General features: G+C 46.7%; 1 protein-coding gene across 7 annotated transcripts in view; it reads right to left on the bottom strand.

Annotated features, from left to right (window-relative positions):
- Positions 1 to 26,709, bottom strand: part of DGLUCY (D-glutamate cyclase) — a 120,107-nt gene that overhangs the window by 13,683 nt on the left and 79,715 nt on the right. For 6 of the 7 annotated variants that reach the window (XM_031679335.2, XM_015242623.3, XM_015242622.3 and 3 more), the window contains 7 exons: positions 26,166 to 26,316; positions 24,914 to 25,036; positions 22,363 to 22,566; positions 18,099 to 18,359; positions 12,871 to 12,970; positions 9,771 to 9,919; positions 6,967 to 7,086 (listed from right to left, as the gene is read on the bottom strand). In XM_031679335.2, the coding sequence (XP_031535195.2) occupies positions 6,967 to 7,086; positions 9,771 to 9,919; positions 12,871 to 12,970; positions 18,099 to 18,359; positions 22,363 to 22,566; positions 24,914 to 25,036; positions 26,166 to 26,316 (1,108 nt within the window). Of the gene's footprint in view, positions 1 to 476; positions 1,718 to 6,966; positions 7,087 to 9,770; positions 9,920 to 12,870; positions 12,971 to 18,098; positions 18,360 to 22,362; positions 22,567 to 24,913; positions 25,037 to 26,165; positions 26,317 to 26,709 lie in introns of those variants that run through there. The other variant, XM_072963596.1, reaches the window with a different exon arrangement.

Here is a 26,709-nt window from a genome sequence, read left to right as displayed (position 1 = left end):
CTGTTCAGGACTTTTGCCCATTTTTAAATTGGGCTGTTTATTTTCTTACTGTTGAGTTTTAAGAGTTCTTTGTATATTTTGGATAACAGTCTTTTATTAAGTATGTCTTCTGTTAATGTTTTCTTCCACTCTGTGGCTTGTCTTTTCACTCTCCTGACATTGTCTTTTGCCAAGCAGAAATTTTAAATTTTTTTCTTCCCAATTTTATTGAGATATAATCGAATACAGCATTGTATAAGTTTAAGGTGTAAAGTATAACGATTTGACTTACATGCGTCATGAAATGATTACCACAATCAGTTTATTGAACATCGATCATCTCATACAGATACAAAATTAAAGAAATAGAAAATTTTTTTTCCTTGTGATGGGAACTCTTAGGATTTACTCTCTTAACAACTTGCATATATAACATAGGACAGTGTTAATTATATTAATCATGTTGTATGTTACCTCTGTTTATCTTATAACTGGGAGTTTGTACCTTTTGACCACCTTTATCCAATTACCCCTACCCCTACCCTCTGCCTCTGGTAACCACAAATCTGATCTCTTTTCCTATCAGTTTGGTTGTTTATTTTTGAAATATAATTGACCTACAACACTATGTTACTTCCTGTTACACAACATAAGGATTATATATTTCTATACATTTCAAAATGACCACCACAATAATCTAGTTAATATCTGTCACCATACAAAGATATTATATAATTATTAACTATATTCCCCTCACTGTACATTTCCTACTTGTGACTCATTTATTTTGTAACTGGAAGCTTGTATTTCTTAATCTTTGCCAACTATTTCATTCCCCCCAACCCTTTGGCAACCACTTGTTTGTTCTCTGTATCTGTAATTGTTTCTGTTTAGTTATGTTTGTTCATTTGTTTTATTTTTTAGATTCCACATACAAGTGAAATCATACAGTATTTGTCCTCTGTCTGACTTATTTCACTTAGCATAATACCTTCTAGGTCCATCCATGTTGTTGCAAACGGAAAGATTTCATTCTTTTTTATGGCTGAGTAATATTCCATTATATATATATGGCATATCTTCTTTATCCATTCATCTGTCGATGGGCACTTAGGTTGCTTCCATATCTTGGTTATTGAAAATAATGCTTCAATGAACAGGGGGGTGCATATATCTTTTTGAATTAGTGTTTTTATTTCCTTTGGATAAATATCCAGTAGTGGACTTGTTGGGTTATATGGTAGGTCTAGCTTTAATTTTTTGAGGAATCTCCATACTGTTTTCATAGTGACTACACCAATTTACATTCCCACCAACAATGCATGAGGGTTCCCTTTTCCCCACATCCTTGCCAACACTTGTTATTTGTTGTCTTTTTGAGAGTAGCCATTCTGACAGGTGTGAGGTGATACCTCACTGTGGTTTTGATTTGCATTTCCCTGATGATTAGTGATGTTGAACATTTTTTCATGTGCCTGTTGGCCATCTGTATGTCTTCTTTGGAAAAAAAGTCTAATCATATCCTCTGCCCATTTTTTAATCATGTTGTTTTTTGATGTTGAGTTATATGAGTCCTTTGTGTATTTTGGATATTAACCCCTTATCAAATATATCACTTACAAATATCTTCTCCCATTCAGTGGGTGGCTTTTCTTTTGTTGATAGTTTTCTTTGCTGTGCAAAAACTTTTTAGTTTGATGTAGTCCCATTTGTTTATTTTTGCTTTTGTTTTCCTTCCCTGAGGAGACAGATACAAAAAAATATTGCTAAAACCAATGTCAAAGAATGTGCTGGCTATGTTTACTTCTAGAAGTTTCATGAGTTTCAGGTCTTACATTTAAGTCTTTAATCCATTTTGATTAGTACATGGTATGAGAAAGTAGTCCAGTTTGATTCCTTTGCCTGTAGCTGTCTGGTTTGCTCAGCGCCATTTATTGAAGAGACTGTCTTTTCCCCATTGTGTATTCTTGCCTCCTTTGTCATGGATTAATTGACCATAAAAGTATGAGTTTATTTCTGGGCTCTCTATTCTGTTCCATTGGTCTATGAGTTTTTTTGTGCTGATACCATGCTGTTTGGATTACTGTAGCTTCATAGTATAGTTTGGAAGTCTCTCCAAGATCAGCAAGTCTGACCCAGGCTTCCTTCAAATTACTGCTTCTGCCCTGGGTCTCAGAGTATGTGATATTTTGTGTGTGCCCTTTAAGAGCAGAATCTCTGTTTCCTACAGCCCTCTGGTTCTCCTGAAAGTAAGCCCCATTGGCCTTCAAAGCTAAACATTCTGGGGGTCTTCCCAGTGCAGGACCCCAGGCTGGGGAGCCCAATGTGGGGCTCAGACTCCTCAATCCTCGAGAAGAACCTCTGCAATTATAGTGATCCTCCTTTGTGGGCTGCCTGCTTGGGTACAGGTCTTGACTATACCACATCTTTGCCCCTCAATGCATCTGGTTGTGGTTCTTTCTTTATATCATTAGTTGTAAAAGAGCTTTTCTGCTAGTCTCCGGGTCATTCTCATTGATGGTTGCTCTGTAAATAGTTGTAATTTTGGTGGGCTTGTGGGAGAAGGTGAGGTCAGGGTCTTCCTACTCTGCCATCTTGGCCACTCTCCAAAAGTTTTTAATTTTTATGAAGTCCAGCTTATTGATTCTTTCTTTCATGGATCATGCCTTGGTGTTGCATCTAAAAAGGCATCACCATACACAATGTCTAGGTTTTCTCCTATGTTATTTTCTAGTAGTTTTACAGTATCACATTTTGGATTTACTTCTGTGATCCATTTTGAGTTAACTTTTTGAAAGGTATAAGGACCCTGTGTTTTTTGTTTTTTGGTTTTTTTTGCATGTGGCTGTCCAGTTGTTCCAGCACTATTTGTTGAAAAGACTGCCTTTGCTCCATTGTATTACCTTTGCTCCTTTGTTAAAGATCATTTGACTATATTTATATGGATCTATTTCTGGGTACTCTATTCTGTTCAGTTGATCTATTTGTCTATTCTCTTGCCAGTATGACACTCATGATTGCTGTAGCTCCATAGTAAGCCTTGAAGCCAGGTAGTGTCAGTCCTCCAACTTTGTTTTTCTCCTTCAAAATCATGTTGCTTATTTTGCATCTTATGCTTCTCCACATAAACTTTAGAATCATTTTGTTGCTACCCACAAAATAACTTGCTGGGATTTTGATTGAGGTTGCACTGAATCCACAGATTAAGTTGAGAAGAACAGACATCTTCACAATATTGAGTCTTCCAATCTGTGAACATGGACTATCTATTTTTTTGATATTGTTTATCAGAGTTCTACAGTTTTCTTCATATTACACGTTTTGTTAGACTTATACCCAAGTATTTCATTTTTTATCAAATTAGGGACACAGAGTTGTTCATAGTTTCCCTTTAATATTTTTCTAATTTCCATGGCAGCTGTAGTGATATGCCCTTAATTATCTTTAGCAATTTGTGTCTTCTTTCTTTTTTCTTAGCTAGCATGCCTAGATGCTTATCAATTTTATTAATCTTTTCAAAGAACTAGCTCTTGGTTTTGTTATTTTTCTCTATTGATTTCTTGTTTTCAATTTCATTGATTTCTGTTCTAATTGATACTATCTTTTCCTCTTTGGATGTATTTGTCTCTTCTTTGCCTGGTTTCCTAAGGTGAAAGCTTAGATGATTGATTTTAGGTCTTTCTTCTTTTCTAATATATACATTCAATGCAATAAAGTTTCCTGCTTTTGCTGCATCCCACAATTTTTGGTAAGTTGTATTTTCACCTAGTTCAAAACATTTTAAAATTTGTCTTCAGATTTCCTCTTTGACTCATGTTATTTAGAAGACTTGTGTTGTTTGATCTCCCAGTACTTTGGGAAATTTCCAGCTATCTTTCTGTTACTGATTTCTAGTTTGTTTCCATCGTGATCTGAGAGCAGACATGTTATGGTTTCTATTCTATTAAATTTGTTAAGGTGGTTTTTATGATTCTGAATGTATTCCATCTTGGTGAATGTTCCATGTGAGCTTGAGAAGAATGCATAAGCTATTGCTGTTGGATGGAGGAGGCCATAGGCTGTCCGTTATAGGCAGTTGATTGATGGTATTGTTGAGTTCAACTATGCCCTTACTGATTTTCTGCCTGCTGGATTTGTCCATTTCTGATAGAGGTGTATTAAAGTCTCCAACTATAATAGTGGATTCATCTATTCTAACTTGCAGTTCTATCAGTTTTTGTCTCACATATTTTGACATTCTTCTTGTTAGGAGTATGCACATTAAGAATTATTATGTCTTCTTGGAGTATTGATCCCTTTATAATTATTTAATGCCCCCTTTAACCCTGGTAACTTTCTTTGTCTTGAAGTCTGCTCTGTCTGAAATTAATACAGCTACTCCTACTTTCTTTTGATTAGTATTTTTTTTTATATATCTCTTTTTTATTTATTTTTTAACATTTTTTATTGATTCATAATCATTTTACAGTGTTGTGTCTCTTTTGATTAGTATTAACACGGTGTATCTTTTTCTACCCCTTTACTGTTAATCTACACGTATCTTTATATTTAAAGTAGGTTTCTTTAGACAACTGTAGTGGCTTGTTTTCGATCCACTTTGACAATCTCTCTTTTAACTGGAGTATTTAGACCATTGACGTTAAAGGTGATCATTGATATGATTGGTTACTATCTACCATATTTGTTACTGTCTTCTATTTGTGCCTTTATTCTTTTTCGTATTTTGTCTTTCACACTTTTTCTGACTTTTGTAGTTTTAGTTGAACACTTTATATGATGCTATTTTCTCTCCTTTCTTAGTATATCAATACTTCTTTTTAGAAAAACTTTTAGTGTTTGCCCTAGGGTTTGCAATATACATTTACAACAAATCTAAGTCCACTTTCAAATAACCACTTCACAGGTAGCTCAAGCATGTTATAATAACAAAATATTCCTAATTCCCCCCTCCCATCCCTTGTATCATTGCTGTCATTCATTTCACATACATATGTGCATATATACACATAAACATATATTTACTGATGATATTATCACCACTATTATTTTGAATAAACTATTATCAGTTAGATCAAGTAAGAAAAAGAAAAAGAAAAGTTTTAATTTTACCTTTATTTATTCATTCTCCAATGCTCTTCCTTTCTTGTGTAGATCTGAGTTTCTGACCTATAGACTTTTCCTTCTCTGTATAGAATTTCTGTTAACATTTCCTGCAAGACAGTTATACTAGCAATAATTTCCCCTGATTTTTGTTTGAGAAATTTTTGATTTTTCCTTCACTTACGATGAAAAATTTTCCAGGACACAGAATTTTAGGTTGGTAGTTTTTCTCTATCAACACTCTATATAATATTTCACTCCATTCTCTTCTTGCTTGGGTGGTTTCTGAGGAGAAACTAGATGTAATTCTTATGTTTGCTCCTCTTTTGGTAAAGTGTTTTTTCCCTTTAGCTTCTTTACAGATGTTTTCTTTATTGTTGATTTTCAGAAGTTCTCACATATATCTAGGTGTAGATTTTGGCATTTATCCTGCTTTGTGTTCTCTGAGCTTCCTGAGTATATGGTTTGGTGTCTGATATCAATCTGGGGGAAAATACTCAGTCATTATTGCTCCAAATACTGCTTCTGTACCCTGTTCTCTTTTTCCTCCTTCTGGTATTCCCGTTACATGTACCTGACACCTTTGTAGTTGTCCCGCAATTCTTGGATATTCCTTTCTGTTTCTTTCTGTCTTTTGTCTCTTATCTTTTTAGTTTTGGAAGTTCCTACTGTCATATCATCAAGGTCAGAGATTATTTTCTCACGTGTGTCCCGTCTACGCACGGGCATGTCAAAAGCATTCCCTATTCTGTTAAATTGTTTTTTGTCTCTAGCATTTCTTTTTGATTCTTTATTAGAATTTCCATTTGTCTGCTTACATTATCCACCTGTTGTTGCATGTTGTCTCCTTTTGGGTATGTCCCTTTCCCTAGGTAAGTTAGGCTCTGATAAAACCCCAGCAGGCTAGGCTCTGATAAAATTGTTTCTTCTGAGGGCAGGCCTTGTTCAGAAGAACAGAGTGCTCTGGTGTATTTCAGAATGGTTCCATTTCCCCTCCCCTACCTAAAGCATGAGGGGATTTTCTCTGATATTCATTGTGTGGACCTGGTAGAGCTCCTCGAGGTAAAGCTCACAGAAGCATGGGAGCTCCTAGGACTGGTCTCCGTATTCCCCCTACCCCGTCTTGGCTACCAGGAGCTTTTGACTCAGACTTGTCCACAGGAAACATCCAGCAATTTGCCAGTTATGGTTCTGATCTTCTTATCCTGGTGCTGGTTCCTACAGACATCTCTGCTCATCTCTGGGCTCTTTCTGATAATGAAATGGGAGAGGGCCTCTCAGGTATCTGTTAAAATTCCTGAAACTTGTGGTGCAGTCCAGAGAGGAAGGGTGGGGCCTGGAAGGACCTGGACGCAGGAAAGTTTGGTCCTGATGGGGAAGAGCAGCTGCAGGGAGGGGCAGGGCAGCCTGGGGCAGGGGTTAGTGAAAGGAGAGTGGGAAGTCTCTTGCATCCTCCAAACATTCGCCAGATTGTTCTCTGCCTTTCCACCGCACAGGAGGCAAAAGCAGAGGCGACTCCTCTCCAGAGAGGCTTTCCCTAACCGCTCTTGTAAAGTGGCCTGCCTACTGCTCTCTCTCGCCCTTGTGTGGCTCTTACCGCTGTTCAGCACCATCTGATGTATGTATTTGTTGAGACTCACCATCCAACACTAGAGCAAGAGCTTTGTGGAGCAGGGCCCTTGCTACTGCAGCCTCAGTGCACAGAGCAATGCCTGGCACATAGTAAATGTTTGTTGACTGACTGACTGAGAAAGTCTGTCCCCATCTTGCCCTGGTGCCCTTTACACTCTGCTCGTGAAGCAGATGAGTTTTTGGCTGCACAGGCTCTAAGCCAGGTCCCTGCCCCTGGGCAGCCTTGTCTGACTGGCTGGCCGTCCATGCACTCACCAGCGATAACAGCAAAGTCAGCCTCCACGTCACAGGCAATGACGTCCCCATTTCGTATGTGGCGCTTCACGGCCTCCTTGACTTTGCCCATCCCAAGCTCATTGCCTCCATCACCAACCCCTGGAGGGAAGGGGAACTGAGTCAGTGTATAGGATCAGTCAAGATGGGGGGTGGTCGTGGGGCAGGAAGGCCCCTTCACTTATGCCATAGGGTGGGGGAGGGGGTTGACTCTGGATACATTTTCAGACAACCAGGGGATGATGTACTTCTTCAGGTATTCTAGTAACTTCTCTAGCTAAAAATGAGTCGAAGCTTGGAACTCACCAGCATGTGGCCATGTCCCCTAGTGGGCCATCTCTCTAGTCACAGATGGAGTGCCCTCTATGCTGAAGGTGCCAGGTTCACAGGAGATGGTGACTCTCAGGACTGCCTCTTTTACTGAGTGGCCTCTGCTTAGGGAGGGGCCACAGCCCCTGAGCCCCATTAATGTGACCAGACAGCATTCCATTGGCAGAAGGGAACTGGTACAGGTTGTTCAAGTCAATTCTGTAATTTACTGTACAGGCTTCCGTTTAAAGAATGTAAAGTGTTTGTGTGCCAGTTAATTTTAATCCACACCAGATGGACGCCTGGTTAACATGTACAGCAGCCTAACCAGGATTACACACCCGGGGGGTGGCCAGTTGGTATTTGAAAGAGACCTCAGCCTAAAGGCCAGTCTGATAGGCACCAGAAGGTTGTTAGTTAGCATAATGAATGCTAGAATAAATACGTTAGAATAAATAAATGTTAGAAATTATTTAATTCATTGGCGAGATGAATGGTGTTCAAAATAGGTGAACGGGCTACGCCTAGCGAACAGGCAACTGCACCCGTGCGGGAACGAGGTGAGACAAACTCTAACAAGCCCTGCAGCCTGCGCCCTGCCAGGCGGTGCTCAAACACCACTTAGTCCCGTGTCCAGGTACTTCTGGAGGACTCTGTAGACGGCAGGTCAGCTGAATCGGCCTCTGGAAGATGGTTGCAGGGGCCTCAAGGTAAAAGTGCCCTCAAGTCCAAGTGCCCTAAGGACAAAGAGCCAGGCCTCCCAGCCTGCAGAAGGGTTGTCGCACTGTTTTGTGTCTGCTTCTACAAACACGTGGAAGAATTCCACCAGAGGTGAGCACTCACTGCGGGAAGCTGGGGAGGGGCCTGGAGCTGACTCATCTGGGGCACCGGAGACCTGGTCTCGGTGGGAGACCTTAGGCTGCGAGTGCCTGAGGTCTGCACCCTGAGGGTCTTCTCAGAACAGTTTTCCAGATCCACTGAACGAAGGACAACAGCAACAACCCCCAGCGCTGGAGTTCTGTCTACTTCTGTCTCTGCACTTCGGCATTTTATGAGTTTCATCTTGTTCACTCCCCTGCCCCGTCTGTGGCCTTGCTCCCTGTCTCTGAGAGGGGCAGGGCCCGGGTAGTAAGTGGGAGGTGGGTGTCTTGATTCTCAACTGACGCGATTTCATGACAAGGCAGTGTGGATGGAGCAGAGGAGAGAAAGGAGCATTGGGCGGTGGGCAGCTCTGCTGAACAGGGGGCTGCAGGCAGACACAGGAGGGGATTGGACTTCTGGTGCCAAGCGAAGGGTCAGGGGTCCACAAAGGGGGTAACTTGCAAGCACAAACAGCCGGCTCCACCTGTTTCCTCTGGGATCTTGGGGGCATCACTGGGGGAATCAGCACAGACCGGGGGTCCATTTGGCGGGGGAAGAGCACCTGCTCTATGGCTCCTGTGGACCCTGCTCCCCCTTTGGATGCAGAAATCCCTTCCTCTCCACCCTGAGATGCCTCCCCGCCACCTCCCTGGGCCTCAGGTCCTCGCCTGCCCCGCCCAGAGAGGCAGGAAGCACAAAGCCAGCGCCCTGTGGGTACCACACCCAAGGTCTCTTCTGGGAAAGACCAGGGTGATTTGCAGAAATTTTCTACTCAGCCAGGAAGCCTTTCATTGTCTCATCAAAACCTCAAAAGCCAAAGGCAACTAATGAGTCTGGGAAACTCTCTGAAGAGTTTTAATGGAGAGAAGAAATAAATATGGAATGACAAATACATCTTAACTACTCCAGGGTATGACAGCCACCCTGGGGGAGCAATGCTGGTGCTCCGGTCACATCCAGCCTTCAGAGATTCATAAAGGAGCCCATAGAAAGCATGTCAGGTAGGGCGCTGGGGGTCTGGACTCCTAATCCTACTGGCAACACTGATTAGCTGGGCAACCTCTAGAAACCTCCCTAGGCCTCACTTTTGGAAACCATACCTGTCTTACCTACAGGATTTTAAAGAGGCTTAAACAATATAATGGTTGTGAAACCTCTTTGAAAATTACAGAGTTCTGTACAAACATGAATGATCACACCATTACATTATTAGTGATCAAAATATCACACTAATCATAAATTTAAGATATATTTTAAAATTAATCTACTTCATAAGATGGTACATAATACACATGGTACATTCCTCCTATATGACCAAAATTATGTACCATGTTTTGATTTTATTATTGTCATTATTTTATTGTCAGTTTTAATATTTTAGAGTTGGGCAAATAGAAAATGCTCGGTTAAGTGTCATTTCCCATTACTGCTCATGGGAACACTGGATTTCTAAATGTTTACAGAGTCATTATTGTCTATACGAATCCTAATAAACAAAGAGCCTCTCTGGAGTGGAAATCAATGGTCCCGTATAACTCCTTCCAGTCCTGTGGTCCACAGTCAATGACAAGGCATTAAGTGCTGGTCTTCTTGAAATCTCAGTGCCCCTCGCTTACCAGTTGATGAGATGCCAGGAATCTTCTGCGCTGCCAGGAAAAGCTCGTCGATGGGGTCCACCAAGTGCCTCATGCTCACCATCCTCGCGTTGTAGTAATTGCCGTCCGCAGCCCTTCCCGCGCGCTCTATCGCCACCAGATGGTCGAATCTGCGGGGGGACAAGGACAGGGCACAGGGGCCTTCCAGAGAGCCAGGGGCCTGGCTGGGTCATGCCCTCCTGTGTTTGTGCAAAGAACCCTCCACTCTGTGTCTCCTTCATTCCTACAGAACTTGGAGGAACATCAACTACGTGCCAGAGCCTGTGCTGGGCGCTAGTCTATCATTTTAAGAAACAGTATCGGAATCTTCAGCAGTTTTTAGAGACAGAGGTGAGAGAGCAGAGGGTGCGGCTGGTCAGGGTCCCCGTGCTGCACATCAGTTAACCAGCAGGGGAGCTGGCACCCAGCGTGGGGAGTGATAACCACTACTGGCCCACCACCGCCGCCGTTTTCCAGGGTCTTGTTCAGTTCACGGGCACGAAACAGACTACCAAGGAATTGAAATAGAAGCCAAATGAATCTAACACAAGATAAACTTCTTTAGATAGAAGGAGATGAGAGGTGAGGACACAGATGGGACGGTGGGAAGGATGTGGGCTGTGGAGTCAGATGGCGTAGGTTCCCGATCCTCACGCCAGTGGCCTTGGGCGAGTCCTTAAACTCCCTAACCCTCGTTTTCCGCACCTGTCAGATGACCTAACAACAGTACCTGGCTCATACGCTGTCGAAAGGAAGTGCACAAGAGATCCCCACACGTCCTCAGGGCTGAGTAAGGGGCAGCGATTGTGGTTATGGTCGCTATCATTATTAGGAGGAATGCTGTCTTGATAAACCAATTTAAGAACATGAAAATTGCATGTTTCTCTCTCTAAATTCCCCTACGATGGAGTTCTTCAAAATCTTAACTCCGCTATGGAAAACCTTATGGTGGCTACTAAAAAAAATTAAAATCGAATTACCAAATGATCCAGCACTTCTGCTTCTGGGTACAGGCCCAAAAGAACTGAAAGCTGGGTCTCAAAGACACGTTTATGTACACACGTTCATAGCAGTATTAGCCACGTTAGGTAGCAGGTAGAAGCAACCCATGTGTCCACTGATGGATGAACAAGTAAGAAAAATGTGCTAATCACATACAAGGGAATATTACCCAGCCTTAAAAAGGAAGGGAATTCTGACATGTTATAACATAGATGAACTTTGAGGATATTTTGCTATGTGAAATAAGCCAATCAGCAAAGGACAAATACTGTATGATTTTACTTGTATGAGGTACTAGAGTAATCAAATTCTTAGACAGAAAGTAGGACGGTGGTCACCAGGGGCTGGGGAGGGTGTGCGATGAGGAGTTATTGTTTAATGGGGACAGAGTCCCAGTTTGGGAAGACAAAAAATTTCGAGAGATGGATGGTGGTGATAGTCGTACAACATGTGAATACACCTTATTACCACTGAACTGCACACTGAAACATGGTTAAAACAGTAAAATTTATCTTATGCACACTTTACGACAATAAAAGAAAATCTTAAATCTGAATGCTTTTTTTTTCCGCACTTGTTTAAAAAAACAAAACCTACACGCCTGTCCGTGTCCTTCGGTTGTGCTAGAAGGCAGGGGCATCACGTACGTTTGGAGGGCAGGCCACTAAGGAGGTGTTGGAACGTGGCCCTGAGGCACGTGTCCAGGACAGAAAAAGGCAGCCACTTTTTCTGAGAAGCAGAATCAGGAAGGGGAAGGAGCCTTGACCTCGAATTTCCTCTAGACCTATGTCAATGGTGATGAAAACGCAGCTTAGAATACGAGTTCTGGTTGAGATAAACACGTCCCCTGTTCTGGAAGGAGAACGCTGTTTCTGAACCTTTCCCCCAGGGGAACTCAGTTCCTTACCGTGTGAAGGTGGACTTTTATTTTTTGGCCAGAAGTGTCCATTTAGCTACAGGGAGCAGTAGCCCAGTCCTGGGAAGCCTGCTCCCTGGGAGGACTTACTGCATCTTCTCTGAAGGCAGTGGAATCGTCTCTCCCCACAGTCAGGTCTGGCTCACTTCCCTCCACTCAGCAAACAGCAACACCTGTGCAATCTGGCATCGGGGTCCCACCCAAGAGAATTTTCTAGTTTCTCCTTGAGTTGCCAGAGCTTTGTTTGTAAGCCAACCATTTGGAGAATATAAACGTTTCTAATGTGCACCATACACGTTCTTGCAGCTTTAAATAGCGTATCGGATCCACAATTGAACTTCTCGTTGGTGACTCAGGGTCTCAGGGTCCTCGTTATAAACATGGGGTTCTGCTGGGAGCTGCAACAGAGCTATGCCCCCCAGGCCTGTTAAAGCGGTGTTTTAAAATTTGAAGTGGACACTCATTAGTAGATTGTGAAATAAACTTATTAGGCAAGGTCAGCATCTTCTGAAAAGTAGAATAGAAAATATTGGAGTACATTGCACACAGCGAGAGTAAACATTGTTTGAAATCTCTGTTTCAGTTATGTGTGTGTGTACTGGTCTGCAATGCAAAATGTATTACAGTGGATTGTTGTAAAAAAATGCAGAATATTGTATTCAAACTTATAAGGCCTGAAATACATCTCTATACAAAATAAAGAAATATTTTTCAAAATGTTTGAATACAACACACAATAAAAAATACTCGCACACAAAGTTTCACAAGAGGGTACTAACCATTACTATACCAGAAATAGAATCATACTCTATTTTTATTTCATTTTCCAAAGGTGCTGGTCACCTCCCACTGAAATGGTTTCACGTCTCTCTAATGGAAACCCAGTTTGAGGAACTGCTAGTTTTTGTGTTTTGTAATTTTCCTGTCTTCTCTGTCGGAAGATATGACATCTCTCGGGGACTCGATACTTCCAGGGACCCTCTGCGAAGCCCCAGACGCCTTGAAATCCTCCAGCCTCGTTGGTGAGTCTGGCCCATCAAAAACCTGGGCTCCTGGCTCTGTCCTCTCTGGGAGGCTGAGGTGTGCAGACACTTTGTGGCCAAAGTTAATAGCACAAGAGCTTCTGAACCGTCACCCACTTAAACGGGGATGGGACACACTTACCTAGGTGACTTGGGGTCCCCATCTGCGCATAGAAACGCCTGAGCAGCTCCTGCCGATCCGCCCTGGTAAGTCAGCAGGGGGATCTGTGTCTTCAGAACACCTTGGAAATAAAGGCAAAGGGTGGAGCCGTCAGCCCTGGTGCTGCATTTGGGAATTCATGTTGGCTTTTCCAAAGCTTCCTTGGAAAGCATCATTACTATGACCGAATGACAGCTACCTATAGAATGCTTCATTAGATAAGCCAGCGCTGTGACACAGAGGACACTTAAGTTTATTTTCAGTTTAGGGTAAACCCTAGGGTTGGTGGGTGTGGGGGTGGGATCGGGCTAGTGTCACCAGCCTTGTCGGCCAGCAAACATGCTGCAAGCAGATGCCCACAAGCCCACGTGACTGGAGGCCCATTCTGGCTGGCTGGCATCGTGAGTGTTGGGAACACATTTAGGTGCCTCTGGTGACAGTGAGTAACATGCTAAGCATGTTACATGCATGCTCTCAATTTTCACAACAGTTACATGTGGTAAGAACCACTGTTATCCCCATTTTACAGAGGAGGAAAACTGAGGCTCAGAGATGCTAAATAACTTGGGCAAAGCCAAGTATGTAGGTCACTGTCATGACTCCAGTTCCCAACTTAAGTTCTCCTCTGCTCCCCACCCCCACCCCCCTGACTACCTTTAGCGAAGTTCAAGAAAACAGAGGAAAGGTCCCAGAATCTGGGCCCTGAGTTAGCTACTTGGCATAAAAGTGATTCCAAAGTGAATTTGACTCAGAAATGGCACAACTTTCTAATTACAGTAATAATATGTATTATGGTAAAATATGTGGAACACACAAACAAATCCCAGAGTAAAATAAAATTGATTTGATTCTCATTAACTAAATCACCACATAGTAGTCTGGGGTAAAATCTTTGTGTATTCGCTGGCCCAGGATGAAGTCTTGTCCAGGCTAGACTTGAGGGCCTGGGACAGGGATGGTGGACCCCACCCTCACGATCCTGAAGGTTGTGCAGGAGCTCCTGGTGGCTCCACGGCCAGGCAGTGAGGCCAAGGGGAAGCTTGGGGGCGCTCTGGTCATCCCCCTAATCTCCATCGTCGGCCCCTCATTCTCTCACATAAAGCCAACCCAAGTAAGCATCTTGTCTATGCTACAATCACAAGGCTTCGAGGTAGCTGCTTCCCACCCCAGCTTCCCCACGTTGTCACCCAAGCCCTTCCGGAGCTGTCACGGCCACCTCAGTGGGCCCATGGGGCAAGCTGCAGATGAGGAGCCAGATCACTGACAGATCCCGAAGTGCCCCTGCCGTGGCTCCCTTGAGCCCCTCTCCAGCCCCACCCTCGCCCAGGGGGAAAGACAAGCCGAGGGCAGTGATGTATCAAGGGATAACCCCCAAGCTCATTCTGCATATGACACCTCACCCCAGGGAATGGGGGGGCGGTCACAGCAAGTCGAAAGATCCACCCCCTCTGTGCGCTGTGAGGGGCAGCCTGGGCTGAATACAGCCAAACCACCTGGGTGGGAAGCAGCAGTTCCTGGCTGTGTGCCCTGGGGCTAGCCACCGGACCTCCCTGAGCTTCGGTTTCCCCCTGTGCAGAGCGGGGTTAATCATGCCCCGTTCCAGGACTGCTGTGCACACAGTGGTATGATGTGTGCAAAGCAGTGAGCTTCTTGTTGAGTAAACCCAGCTCTTTCTTATTTCTTTGAAATCGGATTGAGGATTAGAATAGTGGTAAAACAGGGCACCAGGGAGCCGCACCGGGCAGGGAACATAGCGTATCCTGAAGTGGGGCACAGAGAGAGAGAGAGCCCTGAGCGACCAAGGTTGGGGCAAGAGGACACCCCGCCCCTGAGCTCCAAAGAACCAATTTATCCATTTCTGCTCAAGACAGGGAAGAAATGACTGAGCTTTCTTCTTTAAACATTTCCTAGGCTTCAGGAATAAAAAGCACAGAAATCATTGTCATTAAAAGGCCAAATTGCTTCTAGAAAGTGCTGCAAAATCTAAGACAGCAAATTCAAAATTCTAAGGCCTCGTGTGGGCGAGACCCCATTTGAGCTGACGTCCAGTGGGTGCCTCGGGGCCGGCGGTCAGGGGAGCAGGAGGGCAGAGTGGCTTCTGGGGCAGTGGGTGGCTCGAGCACCAGCAGGGCGGTGGTCAGAGGCAAAGGACCACCGCCCTGTGGGCAGCCATTGGCACAGCTGGCTGTCCCTTCTCCTTGGTGACAACGTGGTCTTGGTCCTCCTCCTTCCTCAGTGCTGCTCCTTCTCCGTCTCCCTGCCGACCCCCTCCTCCCCTCCACCTATCTGCGCGGAGCATCCTCGGGCGCCATCCGAGTCCTCCTCTCTGTCCTCACTTGTTCCCTCTGTGATCTCATCCAGTGTCTCGGCTTGAGAGGCCATCAATATGCCAAATGCTCTCTGCTTATTTTTCCAGCCCAGACGGCTCTCCTGAACTCAGCTCGTAGATCCGACTGCCTGCTGCCTTCCCCACATGCGTGTCTAGTAGGTGTCCACACTTTCAGTTACCCAGGCTCAAACTGGTACTCTTTGAAAAAAAATTTTAACTGTAATTGTGGTAAAATAGACATAATGTAAAATTTAGCATCTTATCCATCTTTGAGAGTACAGTTCTCTGGCATGAAGTGCATTCATACTGCTGTGTGAGAATCGCCACCATCCACCCCCAGAACTTTTACATCTTCCCAAACTGAAACTCTGCACCCATTAAACACCGAGTCCCCGCCATTCCCCCCAACCCCAGTCTCCAGCAGCCACCATTCTACTTTCTGCCCCTAGATGTGAATTGCTCTGCGTACCTCATATACATGGAGTCATACAGCATTTGTCTTTTTGTGACAAATGGCTTATTTCACTTGGCATAATGTCCTCAAGGTTCATCTGTGTTGGAGCATGTGTTAGAATTTCTTTCCCTTTTAAGTCGGAGTAATATTCCATTGTATGTATACACTACACTTGGCTTATCATCCGTTCGTTAATGGATGGTTGGGGGCTCCAACCATTTGCCTACTGTGAACAGTAACTGCTGGGTGTGTAAATGGGTGTGTAAATACCTGTCTGAGTCCCTGCTTTCAGTTCTTTTGGGTGCATACCCAGGAGTGGGATTGCTGAATCACATAGTATTTTCTATTTTTAATTTTTTGAGGAACTGCCATACTGTTTTCCACAGCGGCCGCCCCATTTCACCTCCCCACCAACAGGGCGCAAGGGTCAGGCCTGCCCCACCCACCGTCTTCCCCACCCCAGTTCGCAGCAACTCCATCCTTTCAGTTACCCTGTCCCAGACCTTAGAGCAATCCTCATTCTTCTATCCCACACCCACAGCCAGTCCACCTGCAAAACAGAGACTCTACCTTCAAAACAGAGACAGACAGGGCTACTTTTCACAGCCTCCACCTGAACCACTCATCTGTTTGAGTCTCCTGAAACCAGAGTCTGAGACAAAGACTTGGGTGCAGGTGGTTTATTGGAGAGATGATCCCAGGGGGCAGGCAGGAGGGGAGAAGGACAGTGAGGGTGGGAAGGAGAAGCCAAGGGGAGGGTTTGTGCATTTTCAGGGTCACTGCTCTAGGCAATGGGGTCTTAGTTCCTCTGGGACGGGGGGCCCTGCACATCTCCAAAGGACAGGAGGTAGGGCACCAGCTCCCGTGCCCCCCACCCAGGTTGAGTTAGCCCCCATACTTCCGGCTGGGGAGTTTTGCAGCGGTTTTTAGAGAATCCCCTGCAGTGTGCTGGCCTGGTCAGGTCTGTGACTCAGAACTTCCACCCCAGCTGAGGCTGAAACCACTGCGGGAAGAAAAGGACTTGCCACAGGGTGCCACCCACCCCAGCCACCCTCGTCTCCTGCCTGCAATAAACTGGCCAGTCTCCTGTTCCTACTCTTGTCCCTGCAGCAACTGGGGGAGACTTTAAAACCTAAGCCAGCACAGGTGGCTCCTAGGGCAGCCCAGCTGCTCACAGTGGTCCCGTGACCCTGTCCCCCATCCAGCTTCTCTCCTCCTCATCCACTCCAGGCCAGTCGACTGGCTGGTGCCCTTTCTTAAACCTGCTGGGCCCCGACTCTACCTAACAGCCCCCGCCCTGGCCATTGCCACGGCCAGGGACACTCCTCCTTCAGCCAGCCCGGGCCCCACTCCTTCACATGCTTCATGTCTTGCTCACATGGCACCCTCTCCCCAAGGCCTTCCCTGACCATCTTGTTTACGATAGCAGCTTACCCTCCCACCTCAGCCCGACACTCCCCGCTCCCCTGGTCCTGGCCCACTGTCCCCCAGAGCGTCTCACCTCTAACACCCTATACATACGTCCTAGATCTCTGTCCTTTGTTGTTCATTACCTGTCACACTCCTGGCAGTCTTGCTCACCGATGGATCTCACGAGCCTTATATCACACCTGGCCCAGAGTAGGTACTCAATACACACCCTTTTGAGTGAATTGGATTCTGTATGTCCAGACACGGCCTTTTCACAACTTTCAGTGTAACAGGTGCTTTAGGGTCCACCTTATTGGGGGTGAAGCCCTTTTTAGAGGCCAAAAGGAGAAAATACTTCTCTGAAAAATACATTTTGAGGGAGGAAGACAGACAGGCAGTGGGAAGCAGGGTAGCTAGGCTCCCTGCGGATGCCTGAGTGGCGCAGAGCGGAGGAGAGACCAGGAGTTCATCCTGCCCCGAGACCCTCCTTGGCACACCCACAGCGGCAGCCCAACCTCGTGTCAGCAGCACTCCCGGCCCTGAGGCCCGTCTGGGTGCTCCGGGAACCCGGGCAGCACAGGGCATCCCTGCCCAATTGGGCCATGAGACACAGCTGTCTCAGCCTCTCAACCACTCTGTTCCCTACCACCCCACCCCGAGCTCAGGGGTCCAGGGTTGTCCCTGGTTGCTGAGAGTTCTCTGCAGGTCACCCCTGCCTCTCATAGGGAGGGCAGCACGTACACAGGTGGGATCATAGAGCCTGGTGGGCCTGGGTTCAAATTCCAGCTCATCATCATTCCCACCTGGGTAAATCCTCTGGACCTCTCAGAGCCTCAGTCTCTTCATCTATAAAATGGGGATAACACTGTTTATATCAAAGAGTTGTTCTCAGCATTAGGGAAAATGCCTCGTGTCGAGTGCATGCACTGTGCCTGGCTTCCACAAACGCTGAGTCCCGCCCTCCTCTGCCCATAGAGGCCCGTTGGGGACAGGGAACCCCCTCCTTTCACTGCCCACCTTGCTCTACAGCCTCGTCAACCAGCTTCTTGTACAAACTCAAGGCTCTCCGGTCAACGACCATGCAGACCCTCTTCTCCAAGGCCTGCAGGAAGGCGGCCAGAGCCACAGCTCCTGGTGGGCCGTCCGTCTCCTCCGGAGGCTCGTGGTTAAAGTGCGTGGGGAGGCCGGTGGTGAGGAGCAGGGAGCGGGCGTGGGACAGCGACAGAGAGGCCCGCAGCAGTTCGTCTGGGCGGAGCAGGTGCCTGATTCCCCGGCTGCCTAAAGTTACAAAAAGTAAAATCACAGAATCACTTGGTTGTGTTTCAGGTAGAAACTTACACAGTTTGGTTTTCCTATCTGTTTTTATTGCAGAAGTGGGTCTGAGGGGTGAGACAGAGCTGGAAAACTGTCCACCAGAATGTGCTTTCTTTCCAGCCCAGTCAAAAGAGTGGCTGGGAAAGTGGCCACAGGCCAGGTCCTCTCTATGTGACAGTCGGAGAGGGGTGGAAAGGGAATGTGAGTGGAAGCCATGTGGCCTCCTCAGGGCCTGGCCACATACCTCCCAGGCACCCCTCCAAGCCTGCCCTCCCTGGGGTCTGGGATGCTGACAGCTAGCGCCCCCTGGGGGTCTCAGGATGTGATGGCAGAGCGGCTGGGTCCCTGAGCGACCTGGCGTAGATCCCCCTTCCTGCTGAGCTGGAACACTCACCCGGAGGCCCCCCCGGACTGCTGAGAGAGGGGCACACATTTCTACTGTCTTCTTGGGGATTATTTGCGATAGCAGTTTAGCAAACTCTAACCAGGGAGTACAGAAGGAGGAAGGGAAACGGGACTGTCTTAATTAGGGATTCCTCAAAAGCAGACCCTAAGACAAGGGCTTGGGTGCAGGTATCTCAGTGGACAGTGAGCCCAGGAAAGAAGTCAGAAGATGGAGGACGTGGGATAGGACAGGGAAAAAGCCATGAAACAATGTGTGAGTGAGCAGGTTAACTCCGAAGGCGGCTGGGGCTCTATCCTGCCCGAGAGCCTCTAAGGGACGTGTGGTGCACACCCCAGGACTGTCCTGCCCGCTGGACATTCACCAGCTCCCGTCCCGGCGGGCGGAGGCTGTGGGCACTCCTGGGCTGTGCTCTGGAGGAGCAGCAGAGAGACCTGAGGCCCAGGTGGGAAGCTGCTGTGCTGGGAACTGCCCACAGCAGCTGCTGTGACCCCGGGCCCCCCGCTGCATCTGCTACAGAGGCCACCGTGGCCGCCAAGCCAGTCCCAGAAGGCAGCACAGCCTCTGACAGCCATCACATACCACTGTGCCTTTGGACGGGCTCAGGTCACCTCAGGGCATATCGAGTGAGGGCGGGATGTGACTAAGAACTGCCACCCCAGCTGTGGCTGAAACGATGTCTGGGGACGTCAGCTTGGCATCTGAGGTGCCTGGACAACATGGAGGAACATGGGGCTTGGATTGTGCTTGTGGAGGAACAGCTCCAGTCCAGGCGCTGGCACCCTGTAGCTCTGTGACCTTGGCCTTGTCCCTTGGTTGCTCTGAACCTCAGTTTTCCTACATGGAGCTTGGGGTGATCCAGGTGGAGGAAGGCTATGCCAGTGGGAGCGGAAATGGGAACACCTGTCTGGAGTGTGACTAGTACCTTAGATTTGTCCACCGCACTGGAGCCAGCAACTCACTTATCCTAACAAAGTGATCAAGGGTAGCTATGCAAACATAGTCACGAGGATGTTCACGGCAGCGCTGTGCATGGTGTCAAATAATAGGACATTAATAAAAGGGTAGAACATTTGTAAAGAAAACATCGGAAAGTAACCGATTTCACAGGATGCGGTGGGCAGCAGTAGAGAGAGGAGGGGAAGAGAACCTTGTCAGCTTGGACGCAGTCTCTCCCTCTGTGAGGACTGTCACTAGTGGAGTCTTCAGGATTATAAACCTGGTATTTCTTCATATTCTCCAGGCCCTCCAATGCCAGCCAACATCCTCTCAAAAATGACTGAGTGGCTCTATTATTACACTCAGGGAGTAGCGCTCAGAACCCTGCCATCAATCTTACATTTGCTTACTTAATATAGTGGGGATCAAAAGCATCTGTTGTTCCTAAGGATTAAAGATGTTCCCTCATAGGCGATATTGGCATCTCTGGACAGTCATAAATCTGCCCTTTCCCTGAGCCTCGTGCTTCAAGCTTGGACACACAGTCCACACAAGCACTGAAGGGGGTTACTGTGGGAGACCCCCCAGATCATTCTGATTAAGCCATGGGAGCATTGGTGTCTGCCATAAATTTACATCCCAGGTACTTTTTTAATCTGAGCTGATGGCAGAGTTAATACTTCATCTTCCCTCATGACCCTTGTACTGAGCAGGAGAGCCGTCAGCCTGGGTAAAAATGTTTGTGAGACACTGCATCAGAGAATTAAAAAAAAATATCCTCCAAGGAAATCAACTACGTAAGAGACTCTGTGTGACACAGCTGTGAGCCGTCACCTCCATGAATGCACGTGGTCCGGGCAGATGGCCCAAATTTACTGTGTGTTTGTATGTAAAGGAAACTGTGTTCTCTGCAGAAGGAATGAATGAATGAGTGAATGAAGGAACACCCTAACAGACAAATGAGCCAAAAGCTATATGCCCTGTGGTTTCACAGGAAGTCTGGTTACCGTGGACCCCCTGTCACTGAGGGGCAACCTTTGCTCCCAGGGCCCCAGGGAAGAGAGCAGACGTCTTTTAGGCTGGTCTGCACTGTCAGATTCTGGGCCCAGTGCTGGCCACACCCAAGGGCACCAAGGCTCTCTGCTCTACAACCCAGCCCAGGTGGTCTTCTCTGTAGGTGGCTGCCACACCAAGGTCATCATGCTCAGCTCTGTCTGGGGCCTGGGGCCTGGCCTGTAGGGTTAAACTCCCCAGCTGGCCACACCCCTCTGCTGTCCGCAGGGCCCTCACCACCACTGAGCAGGTCTCTGCTTGGGAAACGGACGGCAGATGAGCCAGCAGGGAGGCCAGGTATGCCTTCCCCAGACGTTCAGCGTGCACGGGACTCGCAGGTCTAGGATCACAGTCCATGAGAAGGTGCAGACAAGGGAATGGGGTGTGAGCTGGGAGGACACTTCTAACTACCCAGGGAGGCTGTGACATACCATGCAGACTCAGACCCCAATTTCTCCCGTACCTACTGATCATGGGCCTTGGCTCAGTGGGCGTGGGTTCAAGTTCTGCCTCGACTGTCTACTACGTATGTGGACTTGGGCAAGTTTCTTAACCTCATAGCTTCCTCATAGGGTCGCTGGGAGAACTTAGTAAGATGAAGCATGTAAATGCTTTAAACATATGCTTGGCCTGGAGAAAACTCAGTAGATGATAGCCACTATTCTTATTGCCTGTTATTCTTATAACCCCCTAGAGGGAGGAGTAATTGTCATCACCCCAGAAAACAGATGGGGAGTGTGTGTGAACCTTTGTTCTCTCCGGAGCCTTTGCCAGCAAACGAATCAAATTTTATATGCACGATGGCGCCCTCTGCTGGCTGCCCAGGATTAGCATTTCGGTTCTAAAATGAAGCAGTGCAAGTTCAAAGCCCCTCAAGCCGTTTTCAGCAAACCTCCTCCTAACTGGAACCTGCAGACCCCTAGGAGACCCCACCAGCCCTGTCTCATGTCTAGAAAGGCAGAGGCTTGCAAACCTCAGGAGGGCTCTCCTCTGAGACTCCGTATACAACATACATGTTGGCTACAAACTGTTGTGAGGCTGTCTTTCTGCAGGGCCCCACCCAACCAGGATCCCCCAAGGAGGAACTGTTCAGCCCTCCATCCCTCTCCCTGTTGCCTGGTACACAAAACCGGTCCACACCCAACCCCAGGGCAATGGCATAAAAGAGGAAGATTAGGGACATCATTGAATAACTGATGACTTGGCTTCACTGGTGGCAGTTGACGCCTAGGAACCATTCTCCGTCTTTCTTCCCTACCCAACCTCAATTTAGTTCTGGGTGGCAATGTGCCCAGCTAATAATTAGTTCACCTCCTAAACTCCCTCACATATTTAGTGTTGAAAATTAGGGGGAAAACATAAAGTCGGAAACCAAAATCATCCACAATCACACTCCCCAGAGATCATCACCATCAGTATTTTGGTGCACTGACTTCTTTTTGGGATTCATACACACTATCAGCATTTAAAAGATCATATTGCAGACACAGTCTGCATGCCACCTTTCACTGAACGGGGACATCAGTGGTGACTTTCTGCAGGCCTTTGGGGTGTGATTGCTTGGCTTCTGACCTGGGTCTACAGCAATCATTGTCTCCAGTTCTCTGATCTTCCGAACAGCTGAAGCTGATGCCATGCTATAGTGCAAAGGATCCTGGGAAATGTGATGGACCTCTGGCATTCCCTCAGGGGTGAGGCATCTGGCCGGAGCCGCTGGACCCTTCAGGTCAGTCATCACTGTGCAACCCGGTGCGCTGGTGAAAGCCAGTGGGGTCACTACGACACACAACAGGAAGGATTAAGCCCAGCCACTTATCAAACCCTGTCCATTCCCATCTGGCCCACCACTGATGGGAAAGATGGCGTCCATACCTCCAGTCAGCCAACAGCACTCCCTATACCACTTGTTGGCATTGGGTCAGAACAAGCTAGCTTATGGCTAAATCAAGTTTCATCTAAATAGGGGCCCCTGATTTTTAGGCAAGTGAAGGTGGGTAGAGTGTGGGAAAAGAAGGGAGGTGCCCACAGCTACAAATGGGGCTCTAGGAGTTTCCACCAATGTAATCCCACAGATATCAGAAAGTACTTACTGAACTCAACAATGCATCAGGCCACCTTGCTTTACTTTGCAGCAGATGTTAGATTTGCTGACAAATAGCTCTCTCTCTGAACGTAGCCTGTATTTTTCTCATAGCCCATATATTTAGCTTTGGTTTATGCTAATTTTGTTCTTTTAAAAACTGTCCCCTACTAGATTCCAGGCAGCGTGACGCGCTGTAGCATAGTTATTAAGAACATGGCTTTAGCACGGTGTACACACTGGAGCTTGAGATGCAACTTAATCCTCCTTAAACCTGTTTCCTCAACTATAAAATAATGATACTGCCTTATATGGTTGTTGTCAGATCATAACTGGAAAATGCACATAAAAGTGTTTAGCCAAGTATGCTGGTCCAGTGTAAGCCCTCAGTAAGCAGTGGTTTGCATTACTGAGCCAGAGCTGTATCTTATTCACTCTTAGGTCTTTGTGCCGACTAGGTGCTTAATTCTCCATATATTTAATTTTGACCTTTCCTTCAGTGTCATTATTGTCCTTGAGAACTCTAACCCCACTCAGCTACATGTTCCCTGAGAAGAGGGAACATTGCTTATTCATCTCACAAAGGCACACAATAGGTGCTCAATAAATGCAGATATGAATTGAGTTAATAACATCTTGGATTTCACAGAAAACAGTAAAATTTCTCAGATCTAACAGAAAGCCATAGTCAGCCAACATTTCAGAAGGAAAACCTACTGATGTGCGTCAACATTCTAGTTCAACTTTCAGCCAAGATATAAAGGGGGAGAACTAAGGACTAATGAATGCAATCGTAGTTCTTCTGTTTCAGACAGAACCTAAACTTGGTCACTCTAAAGCCAGGTACACATCAGAACGGTCAGCTTGGAGGGTGACACGGGATTTTGCCCTACCAGCTGTGAGACATGCAGCAATTAATCGATTGCATTAGGAGTTTCAATATGTACGTTTGAGCATGATATGGTAAATTAGAAAGATTCAAGGTTGTCCCTGACCAATGATGTCATTTGTTCTCATTTACAATCAAACCTGCTATCACAAGTCAGGACTGAAGGGCGATCCTGTGCTGGGAAGCCGGCAGCAGGGAGAATTCTTCTGCAGGGCCTCTCCCTGGCAGGTGGCAGGGGAGGAGTGAGGTCACCGGGCAGAAGGATGCTGACTCCAGGTGTGTGGACGTGTGTACACAAGGGAGTGCACACACACTCGGAAACGATCACAGGCTGGCTCCCTGGGAACTGCATCGTGTTTCCTGCAGCATTTTACGCCTAAGACCTGGGCCTAAGATGCCTGGTACAGAGCAGGTTCCCAATACATTTATGTGAAATAAACAAATGACTAGAATCCTGTGGGTCCCGGTGTTTACGCAGCATCACCGTATGTTAGAGATAATCTTCCCCTATCATGAGGCCATTCTGATAGCTAAACTTCCGTGAATCCTTTAAAAATAAATTGAAAGTAGCACTAAATTATATTATCTGTAGTGCAATCCAGGCTGACCTGGCTAGAATTTTCCTCTGTCTATGGCGATGGGCTGCAATAATTATTATTTTTAATGTCTCTGTCACATCCCTACCTTACTGTGAGCTAGTTAGGGCGCCCTCATGTGTTGCTTCATTGCAATATCACCCTAGGCCTTTGGAAAAATGGACTGACAGTATGGGTCTCAAATAACCTTGCAAAAGCCACGTGAACTGCTTTGTTTAGTTGTGTTGTTTGCCTTCACCTTTGTTTTCAAAGCCCCACCAACCTCCAAAATGTCTCAAGAGGTCTTGCTAGACATTGGTGCTTCTGTTAGAAGGGGCTGTGAGCCTTTCACTGAAAGAAATACATTTAATCAAAGTGTATTTGAGGTGAAAGATGAATTTCACTGGTGAGACCCAGCACTGGGATGGAAGGAAGAAGCCAGAGAGATCTTCACTGTGGGCTGTAGGCCTATGCTTTGTTCCTTAAGTCACTGCACCATAAGCCTACGCATTCAGGAACTAGAGACCCACCTGAATTCATTCTCGGTCAAAGTAACTGCCCCCATAAGCCCAGACGTACTGTAGCCACTGACAGCTTCGAGACTGGTCAGCTGAGAAGGCCAGAACACTGGAACATCCCCCGGCTGACACACCACAGGCTCCCCGTAGTCAGGTTTGGCAAGATCTTTGATTCCCAACAGTCCTGCAGTGGGGGAAAAAAGAGAATTCCAAGGGTCCCGCACTGGCCGGTACCACCCAAGTTTAACACGTTGAGTAGTTTATGGTTTTTTCTCCAAGAGGAACTCTAGTCGCAGGACTGCCGTAAACTGTACTGGAGAAGGACCAGAAGGAGACCAGGAATCAGGACGTTAACAACTCAGGATGCTTGCAGACTTCTAGTCCATTTTGAGTGGCATAGTTTCAGAGCACAGAATCTCAAATGCCTGGTATGATTGTTGGAGGGGACTTGGGGGCCCAGTACTGTCATCACTGCCAGTGATTCTGAGTTTGTCTTGGTACAGACCATCACACAACCCACACAGAAACTCCACTGCTTGACCGCCAAAATGGCCCTACCCCTGTCCAGCCATCAGAGCACTCACGAGGACAGCAAAGATGGATGCACTGCATTCAATCCACCCACTAGTCATAAAACAACTCAGCAGACACTTTGCTTTGGGTGGCCTTGAGACCACCATTCTGTGAGGAAAGTGATGAGTGCTGATGGCATTTTTACAGAATGCTGGGCTTTGTCTGATTTTCTTTGTTATGCAGCTGAGAAAGTTCAGTTATGCTGAACTCTGGTTCTCACCCCAGATCCAATCCCAAGCCCGCATCAGGCCTCTGAGAGCCTCCAAGAAGCCTGGGAAGCTTCCATGCTTGGATCTGCTCACTCGCTGTCAGACTGAGTTAATACACTGGGGATCAATGGATTTCAGTTTAAGTTAACTCTTGGAAGAAAGCCGTCTCCTGCCCAAATATGCCTCTGAACAATAGCCTAGATTAGCAGTTGCTATGATTTCAAATCTCAAGACAAATAGCTCTGCTGACGTCCTCCCCCACCTGTTCCCCCCACCCCAGGTTCACTTGAAGTTCACAGGGGCTAATGGGTGAGGCTTCCAAGGGCATCACCTTCAACTCTGAAGGGCATCTGCAAACCCAGCTCTAGGACTGCTGCAGGAAGCTGGGTCTTGACCAGGGCCTTCACCCCTGGAGACCCCTGGGAAAGATGAGGACAAGTCAGGACAACTCAGGAACACAGCACGTTCCCGTCTTCCCGGGCAGAAGTCCAAGCGCAGCTGTCAGAATCATGAACGACCGTGGACACTGACCTGGGTCGCCAATGTGAACAGGTTGTCCTTGCTCACCCGCCGTGGAGCAACTGGCCTGCACTAGCCTTTCCAGCTTGTCCTTGGGAACAGGCCTCATTGTGACCACCAGAGGGCAGCAAAAACCAGCGATGGTGGCACAAGGCACGGCTGTCTGCCCAGAAATCAGAGTGAAAAATGTTAAAAAATAGAATTAGCACAGATCGAAGCTCTGAGCAACATGAGTTCAAGGCAGCTGAATGAAGGAGGAGGTTCAAGGAGCTATCACAAAAACATAGCTTCTTTTTTTATGTGACATAGAGATGAGGACGTTTGCTGGTAATTATTGGTCTAAAAGAGAGACTCAACTTTGTGTGTGCCCTGGACCCCTTTGGTAGTCTGGTGCAGCTACGGACCCGCATAGAAGTCACATATTTAACTGAATAAAAGGAAATGCATAGAATTGCAAGGAAACCAGTTATGCTGCTAATGCAACTATCAAATTTTTTTTAAATGTAGTAATGGCGATAAATATGCCTCCTTGATGACAGCTCAAGGAAGAAGACGG

This window comes from Vicugna pacos, chromosome 6, assembly GCF_048564905.1.
Source record: "Vicugna pacos chromosome 6, VicPac4, whole genome shotgun sequence".
Classification (NCBI taxonomy): domain Eukaryota; kingdom Metazoa; phylum Chordata; class Mammalia; order Artiodactyla; family Camelidae; genus Vicugna; species Vicugna pacos.
This window is presented reverse-complemented; position numbering and strand designations above follow the sequence as displayed.